The 21,160-nt window shown below is 38.3% G+C and overlaps 1 protein-coding gene and 1 long non-coding RNA gene across 5 annotated transcripts in view; one reads left to right on the top strand and one right to left on the bottom strand.

Moving 5' to 3' along the window:
- Positions 1 to 15,930, bottom strand: part of LOC103095474 (uncharacterized) — a 28,546-nt gene extending 12,616 nt beyond the window's left edge. Inside the window, exons 1-3 of the long non-coding RNA XR_457889.3 lie at positions 15,406 to 15,930; positions 14,770 to 14,829; positions 3,112 to 3,178 (exon numbers count right to left, since the gene is read on the bottom strand). This is a non-coding gene — a long non-coding RNA (uncharacterized LOC103095474). The remainder of the gene's footprint in view (positions 1 to 3,111; positions 3,179 to 14,769; positions 14,830 to 15,405) is intronic.
- ABLIM3 (actin binding LIM protein family member 3) overlaps positions 1 to 21,160 on the top strand; it is a 192,071-nt gene that overhangs the window by 137,654 nt on the left and 33,257 nt on the right. For 2 of the 4 annotated variants that reach the window (XM_056811602.1, XM_056811601.1), the window contains exons 8-10: positions 9,903 to 9,961; positions 15,427 to 15,498; positions 16,914 to 17,069. In XM_056811602.1, coding sequence (XP_056667580.1) covers positions 9,903 to 9,961; positions 15,427 to 15,498; positions 16,914 to 17,069 — 287 coding nt within the window. The remainder of the gene's footprint in view (positions 1 to 9,902; positions 9,962 to 15,426; positions 15,499 to 16,913; positions 17,070 to 21,160) is intronic. The other 2 variants (XM_056811604.1, XM_056811603.1) reach the window with 1 other exon arrangement.

Raw genomic sequence — 21,160 nt, 5'->3', positions numbered from 1 at the left:
CTTACTCATGAAGCCAGCACACAAATCAATCATAGAGGCCCATACAATACGTACAGGTACAGTACAGGTACACTAATCTTCAATATGCCTCAGTGACTCAATTACACAAATCAGTAACTCAAACTCCCTAGTAAGCCACCTGTGACGAAATCTTTTCCTTTGCATTACTGAGATTCTGATTGGCCTACAATTAAATGTTACAAATATAATTTAGTTATTTATAAGGGAAAGATAATCAAAAATTTTAAATAAAAGGTTAAGGCATCATGGACTGATGGGGATATTATGGGGTATTGGCATTAAAAGGTCACTCTACTATAAATATTAATAATATGGAAATATGTTTTGAACAATGATACATGTATAACCCAGTGGAACTGCCTGTTGGCTATGGGAGGGAGGAGGGGGGAGAAAGAACATAAATCATATAACCATGGAAAAATATTCTAATAATTTTTTAAAAGGTAGCCCAAAAGTGATAAGTCTTAAACTAAGGTGTTATATTGTGCTTAAAGAGAAGAGGTTATGTGAGAAATGTATTTTAGAAATAGAAACAAGTTTTGGCAACTAGTTAGATATATAGGATGAAGGAGAGCAAGGAATCGAGGACGACTCAAGAATCTAGAAAACTAGGAGCATGATGGTATTTGATAGAAATAAAAAAAGTTTTTAAGAAGGGTGGGTTTGAAGGTATAGATAAGAACTTCAGTTTTTGAACATGTTGAGATTGAGATGTCTCTGGGAAATCCAGTTTGAAATATCTAATAAATAGTTGGTGATATGGGAATGAAATTCTAGAAGAGACTGGGGCTAGATAGATTTGTAAATCATCTACAGAGAAGTGATCATTAAACCTATATGTGTTGATGAGGTCATCAAGAGAATGGTGCCATGAATTCAGAGAGAAGACAGTATCTAAGAAGATAAGGCAGTCAGTTAGGGTCTACCTACTCTGCCAGAGATATCAAGAATGATAAAACCTGAGAAAAGGCAATCAGATTTGAAAATTAAAAAACCATTGGTAACTTGGGAGAGAACTTGGAAGCCAGAGCACAAGTAGTTGAGCAGTAAGTGAGTATGAAATGGAAGCAGTAGGTATAGGCAGTTGTTTTTTTGTTTTGTTTTGTTTTGTTTTGTTTTTAAGTTTCCTTGAGAAAAGGAGAGATATGGGATGAGAATTCAAGAGAATGTTAGAGGGGCAGCTGGGTGACTCAATGTGTTGAGAGCCAGGCCCAAGCAGAGGAGGTTCTTGGTTCAAATATGGCCTCATACACTTCCTAGTTGTGTGATTCTGGGCAAGTCACTTAACTCCAATTGCCTAGCCCTAACCATTCTTCTGCCATGGAACCAATACACAGTATTGATTCTAAAACAGAAGGTAAGGGTTGTTTTTTACTTTTTTTTTTTTTAAGAGCGAGAGAGACAGAAACAGAGACAGAGACAGAGAAAATAGTAGAGACTAGTGAAAGATTTTTAGTCCTGTGGGAGACTTGGACACATTTGAAGTTAGTGTGGAAGGAACCCATAGATAGAAAGAGATCAAAGATTGGGTTTAGAGGGATGATTGAGAGGAAAATCTGCTGTATTGCTGTAATATTTCAATCAGTATTCAAATGACATGATCTCCAAATGACTTCCTTTTCATACAAATCACCCTCTGAATAACTTCTAGTGAGGTCCCTCTCCAATCCAAGATTCTATAACTAGTTATTTTTAAAGAGTAATAATCATTTTGTTATCACTAATGAAATCCTGTAAATACTCACTGTAGAAGGGATCTTAAAGATCAAGTTCACACCTCTCATTTTACAGATGACCCTAAGGAGGAGTCACTTGCCTTGGATTTCTTGCCCTGGATCCCAAAAACAGTTGGATCTAGAATATGACTAGATTCCAGTTTTCCCACCTTCAAAGCCATTGTTCTTTCCTTTTTACTAGGCTGCTAGACCATGAAGACTTTATGGTTCTTCTGCTCACTTTGTGAACCCCATCACTTTCTATCACAACAGTCAGAATAAGTTCTTCCTAATCATGCAGTTTTATGGCACCAATTCCAGATTTTGAAGAAAAATAATTTTTTCAAGAGTAAACATCTGTTTCTACTCCACCTCCACCTGCCCAGGAATGCTGTGACCTATAGGAACAGCAAACCTGGTGATAATGAAGGCTGCTCTGCCTTGTCCTGGGCTCATCCTGTCTTGTTTTAGGGTACCTCAATTGATGATACTTGGATTCCTGTAATTTCTGACCTGTGTCAGAATAATAAAATAGCTCACATTTATATTGTATTTTAAGATTTACAAAGCCCTTTACATACATGTATGTGTGTATAGATAGATCTATAATAGCTATGACATATAACTTCATTTAAGCCTCAGAATAACCCTGAGAAGCATGTGCTATTTTTATTCCCATAGGAATTAAGGCTGAGAGAAATTGCTTACTGTAAGGTATCATTCAAACTCAGCTGTTCCAAACTTGAAGAATACATTTTTGCAAAGCTAAGAGTCATTATGATGTAGTCATTATGTATACAGGCAGCTCTCAGTATAACTCAGTACACAAGACTTTCCCAGACTTATACAGATCACAGGATAACATCAGGCAACCACCTAGGGAATGCAACCTGAGGAACTAGAATTCCTAGAGTGGCATTCCTCTGTCACTAGGTCTTGCCCAGTTCTCTTATTCTACCTCCTATCTAAATACTCAGTTCTGCCACTTAAAGAACTATTTTTCAAGGATACCAACCCAGAGGTTTAGGCTTTTTCTGTTCTTACAAACTATTTATAGGAAGCTTTAGAGTAGGAGAGATGATGTCTATGTTGAGACCTTGAGCAGCAACTAACCCTGCCTTCCTGAATGTGCTAACATTCTGACATTTTTTTTCCTCTCAGCCCCTGAACTTCATGGCCCATTTCATAAATGATTGAACTATGAAGGCTATTGGAATAGGGATGTGATTGAGTTCCAAGCCCCACTCTCTGCCAATGGAGGTCAGTTTAGAGTAGCTAAAGATGAGGAAGTTGGTACAAGAGGGTTGGAAGGATCAGACCAAATTATTTAAAGAGGTAAATAATAGAGTGGATAGGGATAAAGTGATGGACTTACTTGATTCTGGTACTCTTTCTAGATGTGTAACCTGGGATAGTCATTTAACTCCTCATTGTTTCTTCGTCTGTAAAATGGAGATAATATTAGCCTTTACTTCAAAACATTATTGGAAAGATCAAGTGAGATATTTAAGTACTTTGCAAACCTTAAAACACAATATAAAATGAGGGCAGCTGGGTGACTCAGTGCATAGAGAGCCGAGCCTAGACACAGGAGGTCCTGGGTTCAAATGTGACCTCAGACACTTCCTAGCTGTATGACGCTGGACAAATCACTTAACCCCCAATTGCTCTTACCATTCTTCTGCCTTGGAACCAATACATAGTTTTGATTCCAAGAAAGAAGGTAGGAGTTTTTTTTTTAAGGAATATAAATGTTAGCTGTTATTATTTGTTGGGTAACTGTACACAAAATTCAAGAGAGAAAGGAAAGTCATCATAGGACATAGGTCTAACAAATCACTATTGCTGAAAAACTTGGTTTACTTGCCTTTTTTTCAGCAAGTTTTTAGATGTACCTGACCTTGGAGGCAGTACATTATAGTTGAAAGAGCATTTGATTGGAAGTCAGAGGCCTTTTGAATCTCACCTCTGCTCTGTGTGACTTTGGACAAGACTCTCTTCATTCTTGACCTCAGTTTCCTTATTCACAAAATTATGGCCTTAAATTAGACAATTTAGAAAAGTTCTTCCAGTTCTAAATCCTATAATATAATCCTTGTCCATACTCAGGTTTAACTCCTGTTGTTTCCCACATAAGTCAAATTCTAGGTTTCAAATCTGCTTTTAGTTCTCTTTCTCTTATTCTTGCACCTCCAAGTGATTCTTGGACTTTTTTGTCATATTCTTGCATACAGCCTTGGCATGACTCTAGAGTTTGACTCTAGGTCACAGGCTTTCCTGGTCTGATCCATCCTGTTACTTCCTGAATCCTCAGTGTCAAAGAAACATGGTATGACTCCAGGCAGAGGCTGAAAGAGTTAAGCTATGCAACATCACTGGTTGGCTTTATAATAGGGTACAAAATTCCACTGTCAAATCTAACCCAGAGGCAGCTTTGGGGGTGGGAGGTATTTTCTTCCCTACATTTACAAAGGGTTTGTCACCTAATGAGCCCAGCAGTTCTAGCTTCTGGGAGAGGGGCTATAATTACAGGGCCTCTATCCTTCCCCCACACATAAAAAGTTCATCTGTCCTAGGCTCTCTCTGCCTTAGGGGAAGCAAAATGACTCCCAGAGGGTGGGGGCTGTGTATGCCTGGCTATCTGTCAATGCCATGCCAACTCTGGGGGCTGTGTGGGTGGCAGTAACATGGAGGGTTGTCCTTGCCAGCAGCAGTTCACGTGACCATCATTGGCACCTCTCACTGCCAGTGCATTGGGGCCCACACAGCATCTCCCAAAAGTGAAAAAAAATCATTCCATCCAGGCAATAGGAATGAATGGAAAGAACCAAGGAAACAAGGTTTGAGCCCCTGTTCTGCCACTAACACACAATGGCACCTATGAAAAATTACCTAACCCCATAGCCCTTACTTTCTTCATCAGGAAAAATAAGGTTCCATATACTAAATGATCTCTGAAATCTTTCCCAACTCTTAACACACAATGTTCTCTTTTTGTTGTTGTGTTTCAAGCTGACATTTAACCAAACACATAATTTTATTTAGGATCCAACTGTATATAAAAGTCAACGGGCCACAAATGTAATCAGAGAAATGTATCTATTGATAAGGTATTGATATTGAAATAGTCTGGAAGTAGAAAGGACATTGAACCAAAGACTGTAAAGGGTTGGAAAGCATCAGAGATATTATCATAATGATAATTAGCATAGCTCACATGGAAGGTTTGCAAAGTATATTAATCACATTATCTCTTTGGATCTTCACAATAACCTGAGGAGATGGGTGGTGTTATTATCTGATATTATGATACTATATAAATATATATGTGTATATATATATATACATATATATATATATATATATATATATAGAGAGAGAGAGAGAGAGAGAGAGAGAGAGAGAGAGAGAGAGAGAGAGAGAGAAAAGAAAGAGAGAGGTGGGGTTGGAAATTAGATTTATTTCAAAGAAATTATCTGATGGAGGACTCATAACTAAAAGTATCTAAGACAAGATATGAACCCAGGTCTTCTTGTATCCAAGTCCAACAAACTATCTACTCCTTTATACCAGTCATTTAATACAATCATTTTGCAGTTGCAGTTGAATAAACTGAGGCCCATGGAAATGAAGTGATTTGTCCAAGGTCTCACAGCCAATGAGTGATAGAGGCAGAACCGTGATCTAGAAGTATACTGACTCCTGTTCTAGGATTCTTTCCACTTCATATGGCTTTCCACTCAAGAGAGCCCATTTGGGAACTAACAGGAGAAGCTTTATTTTCACCTAAGTTTCTATATCAATGGGTCCTATGAACATTCTTGAAATATTTTTAATAACACTACAGTTGGTTTCCTTTATAATTCTATGTAGGTAGCATAGTAGATAGTGTTTGTCTTATAATCAGAAAGATCTGAATTCAAATCCCACCTCAAATTCTTAGATACGTATTAGCTATGTGACCTTGACCAAGTCACTTACCCTCTTTTGGCCTCAGTTTTCTCATTCATAAAAGGAGGATAGCAATAGCAACACCTAGTTCACAAGGTTATTAAAAAGATCCATTGAGATAATGTATATAAAAAGCAAGCCTTTAAGAGCAATATATAAATATGACATAACTTACTACTTTATGCATTTAAATACATGATTCTGAGAAAGAATCCATAGGCTAACCTAGACTCCCAAAGGGATCTATGACCCCAAAAAAGGTTAAGAACCTCTTGCTCTATATGATTTTTTGTGGGGAAGCAGGGAGAACTAGATCTATGATTTCTTTGGCATAGGGAACTATTGCCAATGAAGGTATCCTATCAATGGAAATGGTGTCAACTCTACAACATACAGTCTTAAAATGCTTCCTAGGACATTAAGGGGTTAAATGACTTGCCCAGTCACAAAGCCAGTATATGTCATAGATAGGGCTTAAACTCAGGTCTTCTTGGCTCAGAAGCTGGATATCTATCTGCTTCACCCCCAGTGCTTCTCCCCTAAAAGCTTATAAGTATGGAAATCATAGTTTTTCTTAATAGTGAATTATTTAGACTACTAGGGATACTCTGGGCATATGGAAGGAGACTAGGATTGGGTGGCAGCAATAGGCATTCTTTCATCATGGCTTGCAAAGTAATTCTACATCTTTTGCTTAGGATTTTGGAGAAGCCCATTATTCCTTATGGGGGTGGGGTGAAGGATGCCAGTGGAGGGCTTTTTTTTTTTTAAATAAACCCTTACCTTCTGTCTTGGAGTCAATACTGTGTATTGACTCCAAAGCAGAAGAGTGGTAAGGGCTAGGCAATGGGGGTCAAGTGACTTGCCCAGGGTCACACAGCTGGGAAGTATCTGAGGCCAGATTTGAACCTAGGGCCTCCCGTCTCTAGGCCTGGCTCTCAATCCTCTGAGTTACCCAGATGCCCCCAAGGGCTTTTTAATATATCTCACTTGGCTTGTTTGAATCCCCCCTGAGGCCTCTGATATAAGGTCCCTTTGAGCCATAACATTCTATGTTCTAACATTCTATCATCTATATGGTCCTTTACAACTCAGACATTCTCTGCTTGAAGTCTGATTCTAAATCCAGAAGATTCTAGAATATTTACCATTTGCCAGTTGTTCCTGGGTAATGCATAGTGACCTTCCTCACTACCCACACCACTCCCAGCCCCAGAGTCTACTGTACAAGAGCCAGGAGCGGGGCAAGCTCTTTAAGAGCCAGACTGGAACAGTCCCTGCTTTGTTACGCTTTCAGAATGGGGAAGATGCCAGAAAGAGAAGAGACAGGCGGAGTCCTTGGCTTTTATTTCTGACTGTAGCCAAAGTTCCTTTTCTTTTCCTGCTTGTCACCCACATGACCTTTCTAAGAGGTCATCAGTGTTCATTTCCACCATTTATGGACAAGGAAAACAAGACATGGGAAGAGTTCAAAACAGCAGTCATCGTTCATTTAAGAAGTCCCTGCTCTTAGAATGAAGGCATAGAACTGGGACCTTAGAGACTAACTTCTTCATTTTACAGAGCAGGAAACTGAGGCTTAGAGAGAGGAAGTCATTTGTACAAAGCCACACAGAAGATTGCTGGTATATTAGGGACAACACTGAGATCTATTGATACTCCAATTGGTCTTTTTCAACCACACCACCCAGCTGCTTAAAAGATCAGTCATGCAAACAAATGCATGAATATTGGAAAATGAACTCTTAAGATATTTTCAGCTCTGAAATTCAGTGTTTTATTTTCAAAGATCTATTCTATTCTGAGAGTATGTTTCCTAAATTCTAATAATGTATGTTTTATTGTCCCTTCCAGGCCTGACACTCTGTGGGTTATGTTCTAAGCTTCCTTCTAGCTCTGACATTTATGTTTTAGAGCCCTTCTAATCCCAACATTCTAGGGTCTAAGGACCTTTCTGACTTTTAACGTTCTAAATTCTAATGTCTCTCCCAGCTCTCACATAGAATTATATAATATCATCTGAAAGAAAAATATAAACGGTATAGCATCCCCCCAGAGCATATCTCAGAAACATGAAGGCCTGAAGGAAAGAGCTCAAGAGGGATGGATAGAGAGTGATGGCTCGTACTAGACTATTGTCAGAGACTTATGATTGTTCCTATGGAGAAAATGTGGTTCAGGGCCCACAAGCCTGTCTCTAATAACTCCTAATTCCTCCCTAATATATTAATGAAACTCATCTCTAAAGTATAGAGGCCATTCATAATGATGAAACTCTAGATTATTCAAATAACCGTTTACAGAAATCTATAATAATAATAATAACACGTTTCTTTAGTACAAACCACTGTTTTTCCACAGCTCCAGGGCGGGGGCAGGTAGTGTAAGTACTATTATGATCATTTATAAGTTTACTGAAACCCAAGAACAAAAGTAATGTGCCTAGAGAGCCACATAGTAAGAAGTATTAGAACTGATTCTTGAAACCAAGTCTTCGGAACCCAAGTCCATCTCTTTTATCATTCATTACCATTATTTAACATTATTCTCCAGCCAAACTGGCTGCTAACAGTTCCTTAACGTATCTTTTATTTCCAGCGTCTCTAGCTTTGTTCACATTCTTTCATGTCCCTAAATGTTCTTTTTATGGCTGATATGTTTCTGCCTTTTTTTTTTTGTAATATGTTTCTGCTTTTGCAAAATCCCCCTTTCCTTCCAAGTCCAGCTCAGATACCACTTCCTATATGAAACTTTCTTTGATCTTCCCAATTAGACATAATTACTCTCTCCTATGATCCTTTTCATTGCCCCATTGTATCTTATTCACATCTATACACATGCTACCTTTTATTTTAAATACATGCACCCTTATTTTATTTTCCCCATTATACTGAGAACTCTCTGAGACATCAGACTATTTCTAACTTACTTTTGTTCATTATAAACTGGAGTTTAGGGTTATAATCAATGAACTTGGATTCAATCAAATCTCAGCTCTACAATTTATTATGCTGTGACCTTGGGAAAATCACTTCCCAATCTGGGCTTCAGCTTCCTTATTAATAAATGGAAAAATAATTATTGAACATTTGTGTCAGCACTGGGAATACATATACAAAAAGCAAGAAATTCCTAACCCTCAAAGAGATTATATTTTAATTCAGGGAAACACACAATTGAAAGTAGTGGCCAGAGAATGAGGAAATAAAGAGTTGTTTTTGAGAAGTCATAATACATATGGGTGAGTGGAACTGGAAGATTCAATTTTTAAATCCTTTTCAGAAGCAATGTAGTATTTATTTAGTGACTTTCCATAAAAAAGCAGACAGAATCAGGAGGAGGCACAGCATATATGCAGTGTCAGGGCAGATGAGAAGATGGCCAGGGTAAGTGATCAATGGAATATGAAATATGGTCTGGAGTTTTTGGCTGGCTAGATATAGTGGACCCACATATATCTATAAAATATGGATCTTGGATTAATTATTTTCAAGATCTCTTATAGTTCTAAATCAGATGGTATGAGCCTATGGCTCATAGAATATCAGAGGAGGGAAGACCTTCAAAAGTAATTTGTCCAATGTTTACCTGAGTAGAAATATCTCCTACAATATCTCTGACATTTGGTCATCCAAGACCTCCAGTAACAGGGAGCTTCCACTACCTCTTGAGGTAGGCGCTTGGGTCAGCCCTAATTGTAAATTTTTTCCATCTACCAGGCAAAAATTTGCCTCTCCACAGCTCCATCCGTCACTGTTCCCCCAGTTCTGCCTTCTAATGTCAAATAAAACAAGTCTAATCTTTCTTATTGTGACAACCTTTCAAAATCTTTTGAAAACACTGATTGTAGACCCCAGTACTCTCTTTAAGCTAATGACTCCCATTTCCTTTAACTGATCCTGGTATGATGTGATTTCTAAGACCCCTATCATCCTGGTCACCTTTCTCTGAACAAGCTCTGACTTATTACTCTATTTTTTCTGTTTGGGACTCAGAACTGCTCACTGCAGTCCAATTGTGGTCTGACTAGCACCTCACACCTCCACAGTGGAAGTTATACTTCTATTCCTGTAGCTTCCAACCACATGAGTTGATTCAGTTTGTTGTATGATGAAATGAGTGAGTGAATTCATGATGAATGAATTGGGATGGACAACATATAATGAGGATGAATTTGGAGGTCTCTAAATGTTGGTTGTTCTCCTGGATTGCTAGGTTCTGAAGTATGGCATCCTATCTGTAAACAGGCAGCTCGGGCAGAGAAGAAATTAAAGGTAAGCAAATTGAGTATATTACCAAGTCAGGGGGACCTAGAGGTGTCTCTGGTTCTCCCAACCACTATCAAAATTTATATGAACAAATGATGATGGAACAGAATCTCAGTCCTACTTACTAACTCTTTGAGCTGGGGCAAAGGTATGCCACCTCTCTCTGTTCTCTTTCTTTCATCTGTAAAGAAAATGGACTAAATAGTCTAAAGTTTCAAGTCTAAATATATGATTGTCTGTACCCAGAAGAGCCTTATATCCTTAGATTAAGACCCTCAATTTGGAACTCCTCTCCACCTCCACACAGTACATATGGTTTAATAAAAACATGAGTGTCAAAGCATTTGTAATTGTATTCTAATTCTGCTACTTAATTACCAGTGTTGTCATTTTCCCATCCTGAGCCTCAGTTTCCTTGCATATGTGATATAATGGATTAATAATGGATTTAGAGATAGGAAGATTTAAGTTCAAATCCCACCTAAGATACTTACTTGCTGTGTAATCCTGAAGAAATCTCTTATTTGCTCCCAGCCACAGTTTTCTTATCTGCAAAATGGGTTAATAACAGACCCTACTTCCAGTGTGGTTGTGAAGATTAAATAAGATAAATATATATAAAATGCTTTGCAAGTCTTTTTTTTCTTAAACCCTCTTTTTCCATCTTAGAATCAATACTCTGTATTGGTTCCAATGCAGAAGAGTGGTAAGGGCTAAGCAATGGGGGTTAAGTGACTTGCCCAGGGTCACACAGCTAGGAAGTGTCTGAGACCATATTTGAACCAAGGACCTCCCATCTCTAGGCCTGGCTCTCAATCCACTGTGCCACCCAGCTGTTCCCTGCTTTGTAAATCTTAAAGCACTCTATATACATCTTAGCAATTATTATTTCTCTTAATTATTGTTATCATCTGAAAGTGGACTCTTAAGATCTCCTCCAAATATAAATCCTATTAAACCTTACTGAGTAGAAGTCTGACTGATCAATTTCTTTCTCAGCACAGGAGAATCTGAAATTACTAATGACAACCTATTGCCTATGCAGAACACTTTCTAGCTTAAAAAGCTTGGTCCTATTCATTGTTTCATTTGACCTTTATAATATCCTTGTGGTGTAGTTGAAAAGGTTTTTTGATTGTTTATTTTGTAGTGGACCTCTTACAATTTCCAGTGTGTGTGTGAGGGGATTTACCCTCCCTGTTAGCACTCATTCACTATGAGAAAGCATTGTTTTCTCCTCAAATAGAAGTCTAGCCAGACTAATCTCTGGCTCTTTCTCATTTAAGCTCCCTTGGCAACCTGTAACAGCCCCTGATTCCTTTCTGTCATCCCCACCAACTCATCTTCCCTCACACACATTGCCCAGAAGAGATTGCCAACTAGGGATATTGACAGTCCCAGGAATACAGGAAATCCATTAGTTTCAGGTATGACCCCGAGCATATTCACTGGAAAGGGTAGAATTGGGACTGCCATTAAACAATATGGTGGCATACCTCTCTCTGTTCAGGGTACCAAATGTTATTCAGGTTCCTTTGCTCTAAACAGAGACTAGAGGAACCCTTCTGCAGTAATTCTCCAACAAGACCACTGAGAATCACTAGAATTGGCTCTCTTGCTGATTTCTACAATATCCCACCTTTTAAATTATTTCTATATTACTTACTTTGGGGAATGGGGTTAAGGGTAGCTAATTTCAGAAACAACTACAACTCCCCCAAATCAAAAGACTAAGGCAAAGAAGACCACTGGATCTAGGGAAAGGAGACTAAACCATAGTTCTGCTTTCCTTATGATGATCCCCCTCTCTGGATCTTTTTCCTCTTATAAAATGAGAGGATAGAACTAGATGGTCCCAAAGGCCTCTTCTAGCCCCAAATTCTGTGTGTTCTTCTCTGAGCTCCCCAGGCAAGCCTCTCTGAGTTGTTCTATATGGAAAAGTCACAGCAGTGGAAACTCCACACTGACATCCGCCATGGTGCTTTATTGAGGATTGAGTTGTCCCAGTATCTACCATCCAAACAGGACCCATCCTTCTCTCTCAATCTCTCTGCTTGGAGGAGCAGGTGTCAGACCCATAATGCTCTTCAGAAATTTTAAAACTATTGCCACCTCATGAGCCATACTTATAGTTAATTCTCAAGCAGATGCTTTGGATTGTATATCATAAAATCCTCCACTAAATAGAAATGATATTATATATAATTTCATTTAAATAATTTTATGTAACAAAATCCTTCATTAAATAGTAATGATATACATAATTATGTGATAATTATATAGTATTATAAAGTTTGCAAAGGATCTCACAAATAACAACTCATTGGATTTTCTAACAACATTGTAAGTTAGATGATATTATTATCCTCATTTTATAGATGAGAAAACTGAGCAGAAAGGTTAATTGACTTATATACGTCAACACAGCAATATTTAATAATAATAATATATAGTACTCTAAGATTTTCAAAATACTATATATATGTCAGATATAGATATAGATATATATATGTATATATATATGTACATATATATATATATATAATGTAATTTGCTCCTTATTACCACCTGTGAGATAGGCACTGTTATTATCCACCTTTTATTGATGAGGAAACTGAAGTCAAGATCTGCCCAGAGTCCCACAATAATAATGACAGCAAATATGTACAAAGTGCTTTAGGAATTGCAAAGTTCTTTACATATATTCTCATTTTCCCTTCTCAACAAATCCATGTGATAGACAGTATTATTATTCTCCTTTTTTTTTTCCTATAGAGAGACTGAGACTGAGTTGGTTAAGTGATTTGTGCAGATTCATAAGTGGCAGTTTTCAAACTTGAGTTTTCCTGATTCCTGAGAGAGTCAAGTTCTCTATCACAGTATCTGCTAGTTCTTCTGATACCTCATCATGATACAGATATGGGGTTCTTGAAAGTTTTACTAGTGAAGAACAAATTCTAGTATGTAGCTGATTCCAAGCTGCAGACACTCAGGGACAAATCACATGTCTCTTTTCCAAGGACCAGCCTATAAGCCCAGAGAAGCCCACCAGCAAGAAGTAATCCAACAGAAAATTGAGTCTTTGGGCCACAAAACCTCATCCAAACACTCTTCTTAAGGCATGGAGAAGGCTACAATTCATATACATGGAGGGAGTCCTAGAAGCACTGAAGTGTATTCAAAAAAGATCTTCACTAAAAATTTCTTCCCGTGCCTCATCATAGAACAGTTAACCCTGGGCTCTTGAAGACTGTGCCAACAACAGTACAGCTTAAATTCTACCAAGTTGGACAACCCAGCCATGAATCCTGTGTCTGCTGTCTGAAGGCTAGACTAGCTAAATTTGCCAGAGAGTTGGACACCTAAGGATAAATTTTTAGGCTCACAATAACTTTATAAGTCATTTATTCATGTGTGAAAGTATTGGGATCTGTAGAGACTACCTCTACTCATTAGATTCCAGACTTTTAAAAAATATTAAGTCCATCACAAGGTATGAGTATAGTGTAGAATTACTACCAGATTTAAAATAATTTAATATAACATAATATATATGGAGATAGGCATTAACTAATTAGTAAAGGTGGTGGTGATAATAATGATGATGATGACAATGAAGTCTCTTGCTGGTGTTTTAGAATTTACAAAGCATTGCTTATTTTCTCCTCTTATTCTTAATCCATCTTGTAAAGTAGGTAATGCTAGTATTACTGCCCACATTTCAGAAATGAGTAAATTGAAACTCAAGGAGAAGATTCTACAGCTAATATGTTGCAGAGCTAGGATCCCAAACCAGATCTTATGGTTCCCAGTCTTGAGCTCTTTCTGCTGCTAGGTAGAATTAATGTATTAATCAATCAGTGATTGATTGATTGATTGATTGGAAATCATGAGGTTAACTCCAATGAGTAAGTCTACAATGATCTTTTTATTAACATAAGGAAGATATCCTTAAGCACACAACAATAAATTAATATCATGAACAAATCTAAATTATACTCAAAAGAATCAGATGCCTTCATTTTGACTCATTCATATTCATTTATTGATAAGAATGGGGATGAGATGTCAATAACTAGTTGATGATGGCAGGAAAATGCTGGAAAAAATATAAAACTGTCTCCATAGGATTTTTAATAATATCTCGGGTTTTCTGAAGGACTGTCAAATAGCTAGGAATCTAAAGTAATGGTCTCTGAGTATTCTTGAATACATTCTTAATTGTGTAAATTTGCTTATTTATAAATAATATGGACACAATTCTATATTAATAATCTACATTATAAAATATAAAAATGGAAGTTTTAAAAGAATTCAATATAGTGATTAAATAATATTTAATCCTAGATTCAATAGGGAGCCACTAAAGTTTGTTGAGTAAGAAGTGATATAAAAGATCTGGGCTTTAGGAAAGTCATTTTTGTGTAGAGGCTTATTGGACTGTGAAAAGACTTTGAGTCAAGGCTATTGCAGTAGTTCAAGCAAGAAGTAAGGCAGTGCTTAAACTAAAAGTAGTTACTGTGTGAGTAGAGAGAAAAGGAGAGGTGTTGTAAATATAGAAAGAACAAAATCATTTTGGCAAATGATTAATTATGTGGGTTGAGTGAGAGTGAGGTCTTTACCATGCCACTTAGATTTTGAACCTGGGTTACTAGAAAGATAGTGGTGCCCTGCCAGTAAAGGGGAAGTTACTAAGAGGGATGACTTTGAGGGCAGAGATAGTGTAATGAGATCTGTGATGCAGATTACAAATCATCCAATGCAGCTCTCTCCCTCTAAATATGAAAAGAGGTAGAGAATAAGGTTTTACTCACCAGCTTCTGTTCCAAAGTACAGACACAGTCAGGAGATTCCTGCTGCAGCTATGAGGAGATCTGGAGGAAAAGAAATATGTGTGGTTGAGGAATGGGAGGGAGATAGGGGCAAGAATACAATTTTCTCAGTGGTGCCTGTGCAGGTGCTGTGGCAAACTGGGTAGACATTGGGACATAACTGTCCTGAGTGGCCCACCAAGGCAGAAAGGGAAAGGATAGGAGCTTGCACTATGCAAAGGAAGAACAAGACTATGCTAGAATCTCCTTGCATTAGCCAGTGACAGTCAATGTTTTCAATTTTCAATGTTAACATTTACATGTTGAAAATCAGTAAATGCTACAAATTGGGGCTTGTGTTTTGTTGACTGTGGTACTAAGAAAGTAATGGAGAAATATTAATAATACAGTGTAAACTTAAAAAGGTATCCTGTTTTCAGAGAGTCATTTATAAAAGGTTACCAGTACATTCTTGGCAGAATGGAAGAATATGGTTGGGGGGTTGAGGTACAATCCATCTTCCTACCCTCCAGCTAGTTGTTTGATCACATACCGCTTGAAATTATATCATAGTGTATCACTTTGAAGACCATTGATCTAGCATTAGCATCTCTCTGCTCTAGATTCAAAAGTACTTACCCTTCTTTCTTCTCCACACAGCACAGGAGGACATCTGAGACTTCCATCTCCCCACCTGGCTCCAGCATTGGATCCCCTAATAGAGTCATCTGCGTATGTATCCCTTCTAGGGCACAGATGTGACATCCAACCAATCCCTCTGTCTCTCCAAGGGCTTTGGTTTAGGTGTTCTAAAGAGAAAGAATGGAGGTAAAGAGGACTCCAAGGATGCCAACTGGGAGGAGGGGCTGAGAACAATGACAGTATCATTGGTAAGAAGGCAGACAAATTCATACACACCACAAAGGCCAGGAAGAGATAAACTTACTATCAAGCAATCCATCAGTAAATAGGTATTTATTAAATGCTTGCTATGTGCCAGGCCCTGGAGATACATATACAAAGCTGCTATTCTCAAGGAGCTTATAAGTCTAATGCTGAACAAATCATTTCCTGTCCCTGAGTCTCCATTTTTCCACCTAGAAAATGAGGGAATTGAACTATATGGTCTCTAAAGTCCCTTTTAGTTTGAACTCTTAGAACTTTTTGGTTAAGAACATTTGGGAGAAGAGGAAATGAGTTTTTGGAGCAGGATATAAATGTGGGGACCAAGCCAGGGGATAAGATGCCACAAGGTAAGATAGAGTAAAGATATTGCTGCAAAGATATCCCAAATATAAATCTATCCTCTTATTCTTTGGGCTATCCAAGTTTGTTTTAAGGACTCAAAGTAATTCAAACTCGTGGTAGCTGGGGAAAAAAGGACCATGCCAGTAAATCTCCGGTGGGCAAGAATGTAATACACTCTAACAGTTCCTAAGGGAATCTCTGAGTTTCAGTTTACCCAAATTTCTAGAATATAAGCATTCCACCATGCCTGAACACATATTTGTCCACTCTCTTTCCCAAATGTACCCTATATACAATTATCTTCTTGAGCCTTGGATTCTTTTTTTTCTCTTTAATTCTATTTTATTTATTTATTTATTAGATTTAATTCTCTTTAATTTCTATTGATAGCCTTTCTTTTTAAATATTTTTATCATATTCCAATGGCCCATCCCCTTCCTCCCAGCAGAGGACCCTTCCATATAACAAATGCATACAGTACAAGTTGTCAACACATTGGACAGATCTGAAAATGCATGCCTCATTCCGCACCTAGAGGGTCCACCACTTCTTTGTTAAAAGGATGAAAGTGTGCTTCATCCTCACTCTTAAGACTTAGTTTCCTGATTTGTTATTATTTATTCTCTGTCCCAAAGTCCCTTCTAGCTCTGACATTCTGTGTTATAAAGTCATATCTACGTGTCTAACTCTGGAATTTTGGGATTCTGCTCAGCCATCTTCTATCTCTGGGGAGTCTGTAGTTGGAAATATTCCTGGGCTTTTTTATCTCTTAAGACTTCAGTGTGAGCCAGAGTCCTCGCCTCCTCTCTGCTATAAGCACTCAATTTTCCTTTTACCTTTTACCTTCTTTCTCTTTTCCTGTCTCTGTCTCTCTGTCTCTCTGTCTCTCTCTCCCCTAGGCCAAAGTGGATAATGAGATCCTTAATTACAAAGACCTGGCAGCTCTTCCCAAGATTAAGTCCATCTATGAGGTCCAGCGCCCAGACCTCATTTCCTATGAACCCTATCACAGATACACGTCCGACGAGATGCTGGAAAGATATAGCTATGGGGAGGTATTCCATCTCACCTCTTTAAGGGGGCAGGGAGGGATTGTTAAGATGATCTGATAGAGCTGTATATAGTAAGTACATTGGGTTTGGAGACCGAGGTAGGCTCAAGTCCCAACTCTGCTGTTTAATGCCTTAGGAATGCTAACTCTTATAATGCTCTTGGTATCTGGAGTGGGACAGCAATATTTGTGTACCAGAAAATATGTGAACCTGGGAACTGGGAAACCTGGATTTGAATCCTCATTCTGCCACAATCTATGTGAGTGACCTTGGACAAGTTACTTTAAGTCAATAAAAGTAATAACAAACTTTATCAATTACCTACCAAGTATAATGTACTGTGCTATGTACTGGGCATACAACAATAGTTACAATGACAAAAGCATTTCTAACCTCAAGGAGTTTGTACTGTTATGGGGAGTCGGCACATAACGGGTACATAGACAAATAAATAAAAGATAATTTGAGAAGAGAGAGGTCATTAATGACCAGGGGAATCAGAAACAATTTTCTATAGGCTATAGCACCTGAACTGGGCCTAGAAAGAAGATGAGTTCTGAGAAGCCGAAATGAGGAAGGGACACACTTCATCATGGGTGACAGCACAGTGGAACAGAATGAATAATAAATTCAGGAAATAGCTGGAAGTTCAGTTTGGCTGGATCATGCAGTTCATGAAGGAGATTAGTATAAAATATTGTCAGAATAGAAAATAAAATAGTAGGAACCAGGCTGAGGAGAGTGTTAAATGTCAGGCTAATAAGTTTATATTTTACTCTAGAGGCAATGGGGAATCAATGAAGATTTTTGAACAGGGACATGATATAGTAAGGCCTGTGCCTCATAAATGAGTGAATGAATAAATGAATTAATGAATAAATATTAATTTGTTGTATACCCGTAATAATGAAAATAATGAAAAATTTTGAGAAACTATGAAGTAGCATACTATCTTTCCCACCTGTGAATTTATGATTTTATTTTGGGGTTCTGCCTTGTATGAATGTGCTCTTATTATAAGGATGAATATGGAAGTGTGTTTTGCATGATAATAACAAGAAAACTAAGAGGGAAAAAAAGAAAATCTATGAGGTGAGGTAACACAATGGGGACCAGTTGGGCTTTGAGCTGAGTCCTGAAGTAAGTCAGGAAAACAAAGAGATGGAGGTGAGGCAGGAAAGTTTTCCAAGAACAGCTAGTGCTCTTAAGACATGGAGATGAGAGATGAAAGATCATGTTAGAAAAACTGCAAACAGGTCAATGTAGCTGGTCCATAAAGGGCACAGAAGAAAGTAAAGTGTAGGAAGACTGTAGACATAAGAAGAGGCTAGAGCAGTGATGGTGAACCTTTTAGAGTGCTCAGACAATAACCCTCATGTCACATGTGAGCACCCCCTTACTCCAGACAGGGGAGGGAGGAAGCACTCCCATTGGGCTGCTGGGCAAAGGGGTGGATGATGGGAGAAATATGCTGAGGTGCAATGGAGAGGGGGAAGGGAGCAGCCCCACCACCACCACCACCCCAGCACTCATGCCATAGGTTCACCAACACAGGACTTGATAATGAATAACTTAAAATGCCAAATAGAGAAATTTGTGTTTGCTCTGAAAGGTCAGAAGAAGCAAGTGGTTATCCATTAGGCAAGGATGAGAGTGGCATGGTAAGACCTATACTTTAGGAAAATCCCCTTGATGCCTAAATGAAGATGGATTGGAGTGAGGGAAGACTCTAGGAAGGGAGAATGTTGAGAAGATTGCTGCAGTAGTCTCTGTAGCATCTGATAAGGGCCTAGCTTGGACTAGTGTTGTGATTATGTGCGTAGGGAAAAGGGAATGTATGTACAAGGTGTCATGAAAGTACAAACAAAAGACTTGGCAACAGATTGCACATAGGAGATGATAGTGAAGAGTTGAAGAGGACACTAGGGTGACTGGGAGGAAGATGGTGCTCTTGACAATAATATAACAATTCACAAGAGAGGAAGTCTGAGGGCAAAGATACATTCTCTTTTGGATTTGTGGAGTGTGAGCTATCTCTGGGATACCCAGTCCAAGATATCAGGACTAGCTGAGCAGATAAATTAGGATTGTTTAAATAGATCTTGGAATCATCTGCATAGAGATGATACTTCAGCCCAGAAGATCTGATGGGATCACCAAGTAATTTAGTTGAACAGAAAGAGAGGTCCAGGGCAGAGCCTTGTGGAATACCCACCTTTAGTCCTACTAACATGGATAAGCAGCCAACTAGGGCAACTGAGATGAATCTAAGAAGATAACTAAGAGAGTGTGATGTCAGAAAGCCATGAAAAAAATCATAAAACTGAAAGTAAAAACTCTCCAACAGAAGATCATCGGTGTCAAATGCTGCAAAGAGGTTAAGAAAGAGCAGAATTGATGGGGGAAAAAACATTGAATTTAGCAATTAAGAGGTTATTGGTAGCTTAGATACAATACACAGTTCTCAGCTCAGCATTTAAAGCCTTTTATAACCAGTCTTCAATATGCTTTCCCAGCCATTTCACATTTCTTCCTATCTCAGTACATTGTAACTACTTTGGAGAGAACTGGAGGTTTTTGTAGAAGAAGCAAACCAGCCAATGACTCTCAAAGTAACAAAGCTTTGGCTATGAATAAATTGAGTAAAAAATGAGTAAAAAAAATTCGCACAAGCAAAGACAACTAATTCTAGGAATTAGACTGGAGGGAAAGTGGGAAGAGGAAGAGAAAAAGAGAAGAGGCAAGGATATTTCAGACTAGAGGACCTCTGTCACTTGAGAGAATGTTGAATTAGGTGGAATGCCTAAGGTGGCCTTGAAGAATGAGAAAGTAGATCAATTATCTCTCTTAACAGGAATAATCTGGAAAAGGTTAAATTAGACTCTTGGTCACTCTGAGATGGTCCATGTAGAAAAAGGATTAGAGTTCTGGTTAGCCCTAGAGCACAGAACTAGTTACACTGGACAGAATTTTCAGGAGCCTAATAGAAGAATCATAGAATTATATATGTGGAACTGGAAGGGTTTATGATCCCTCAGTTGTCTTCTAGCTCTACATCCTGAGATCCTATGGTCCCATGTTCCCACCCCATCCTCAATTGGATGACTCTCAAATAAGGAATATTTAAGCACTCCTTACATGAGAACTTGACTGATCGGTCTGGTCCCTAAAGTGATCTTGTCTAGAAATGAATATCCAAGATCCCCAGCTTATTAAGATTCTTTTTTTTTTAACCTTTACCTTTCATCTTAAAATCTATACTAAGTATAATTTCCAAGAGGGAAGAGAGGTAAGGGTTAGTGATTGGAGTTAAATTACTTGCCCAGGGTTACAGGGTTAGAATCAAATCTGAGGACAGATTTGAACCCGGGATCATGTGGCTCTCTGTCCACTGAGCCACCTCACTGCCTCCTATTAAGATTCTTGATTTGAGGGTGGCCATTTCATATCAAGGGATATGCTAGGCCTTCAGCCTGAAGTCTTAGAAAGTCTCCAGAGCAGATTGGCTAAATAAGGCAAGTAGTACCTCGCCCTAAATGGCCCACCCAAGGACTGACTGATTTCCCTAAATAGGAAGCTAAAACTAGTAGTGCCTAAGAGAATCAAATACCAAAAAATAACCCAGCCCTAGAGAAGGAATTTCACATTGTCTTTTCCTTTTCCTGTGATGTTTACTGAAAAGTTATTTGATGGATTTGATTATTCTAATTTATGAGCAGGTAGGCTACTTATCTTATTGTCCCATGAGTTCAGACAATATTCTGACAAGTATGCCAATGTTCTAAAAAAGTCAAAATTTAAAATAACATTAGTCATGAAATTTGAAAAAATAAAAAATACATTAATAGGAAACTAAAAAATCCAAGCTTGACAGCTCAGGGACAGCTTATCCTTGGACCTAGATTTGACACCTCATTCATTACACAGTTGTTCCTAGAACGTGAGGGGAACATTACCTGTAAAAGAATTCAAAGAATGACCATCTCTATGTTGAAAGGGCCTGTATATCACAAGAAAACCCAGGTGTCCTCTCAGGAGCCATCCAACTCACAGAGTGGCCCATGACTGAAACTGGGGTCAGGGAAGATCTGATA

The sequence above is a fragment of the Monodelphis domestica genome, chromosome 1, assembly GCF_027887165.1.
Source record: "Monodelphis domestica isolate mMonDom1 chromosome 1, mMonDom1.pri, whole genome shotgun sequence".
Classification (NCBI taxonomy): Eukaryota; Metazoa; Chordata; class Mammalia; order Didelphimorphia; family Didelphidae; genus Monodelphis; species Monodelphis domestica.
The sequence above is the reverse complement of the archived record's forward strand: the minus strand, read 5'-3'. Positions and strand labels throughout refer to the sequence as shown.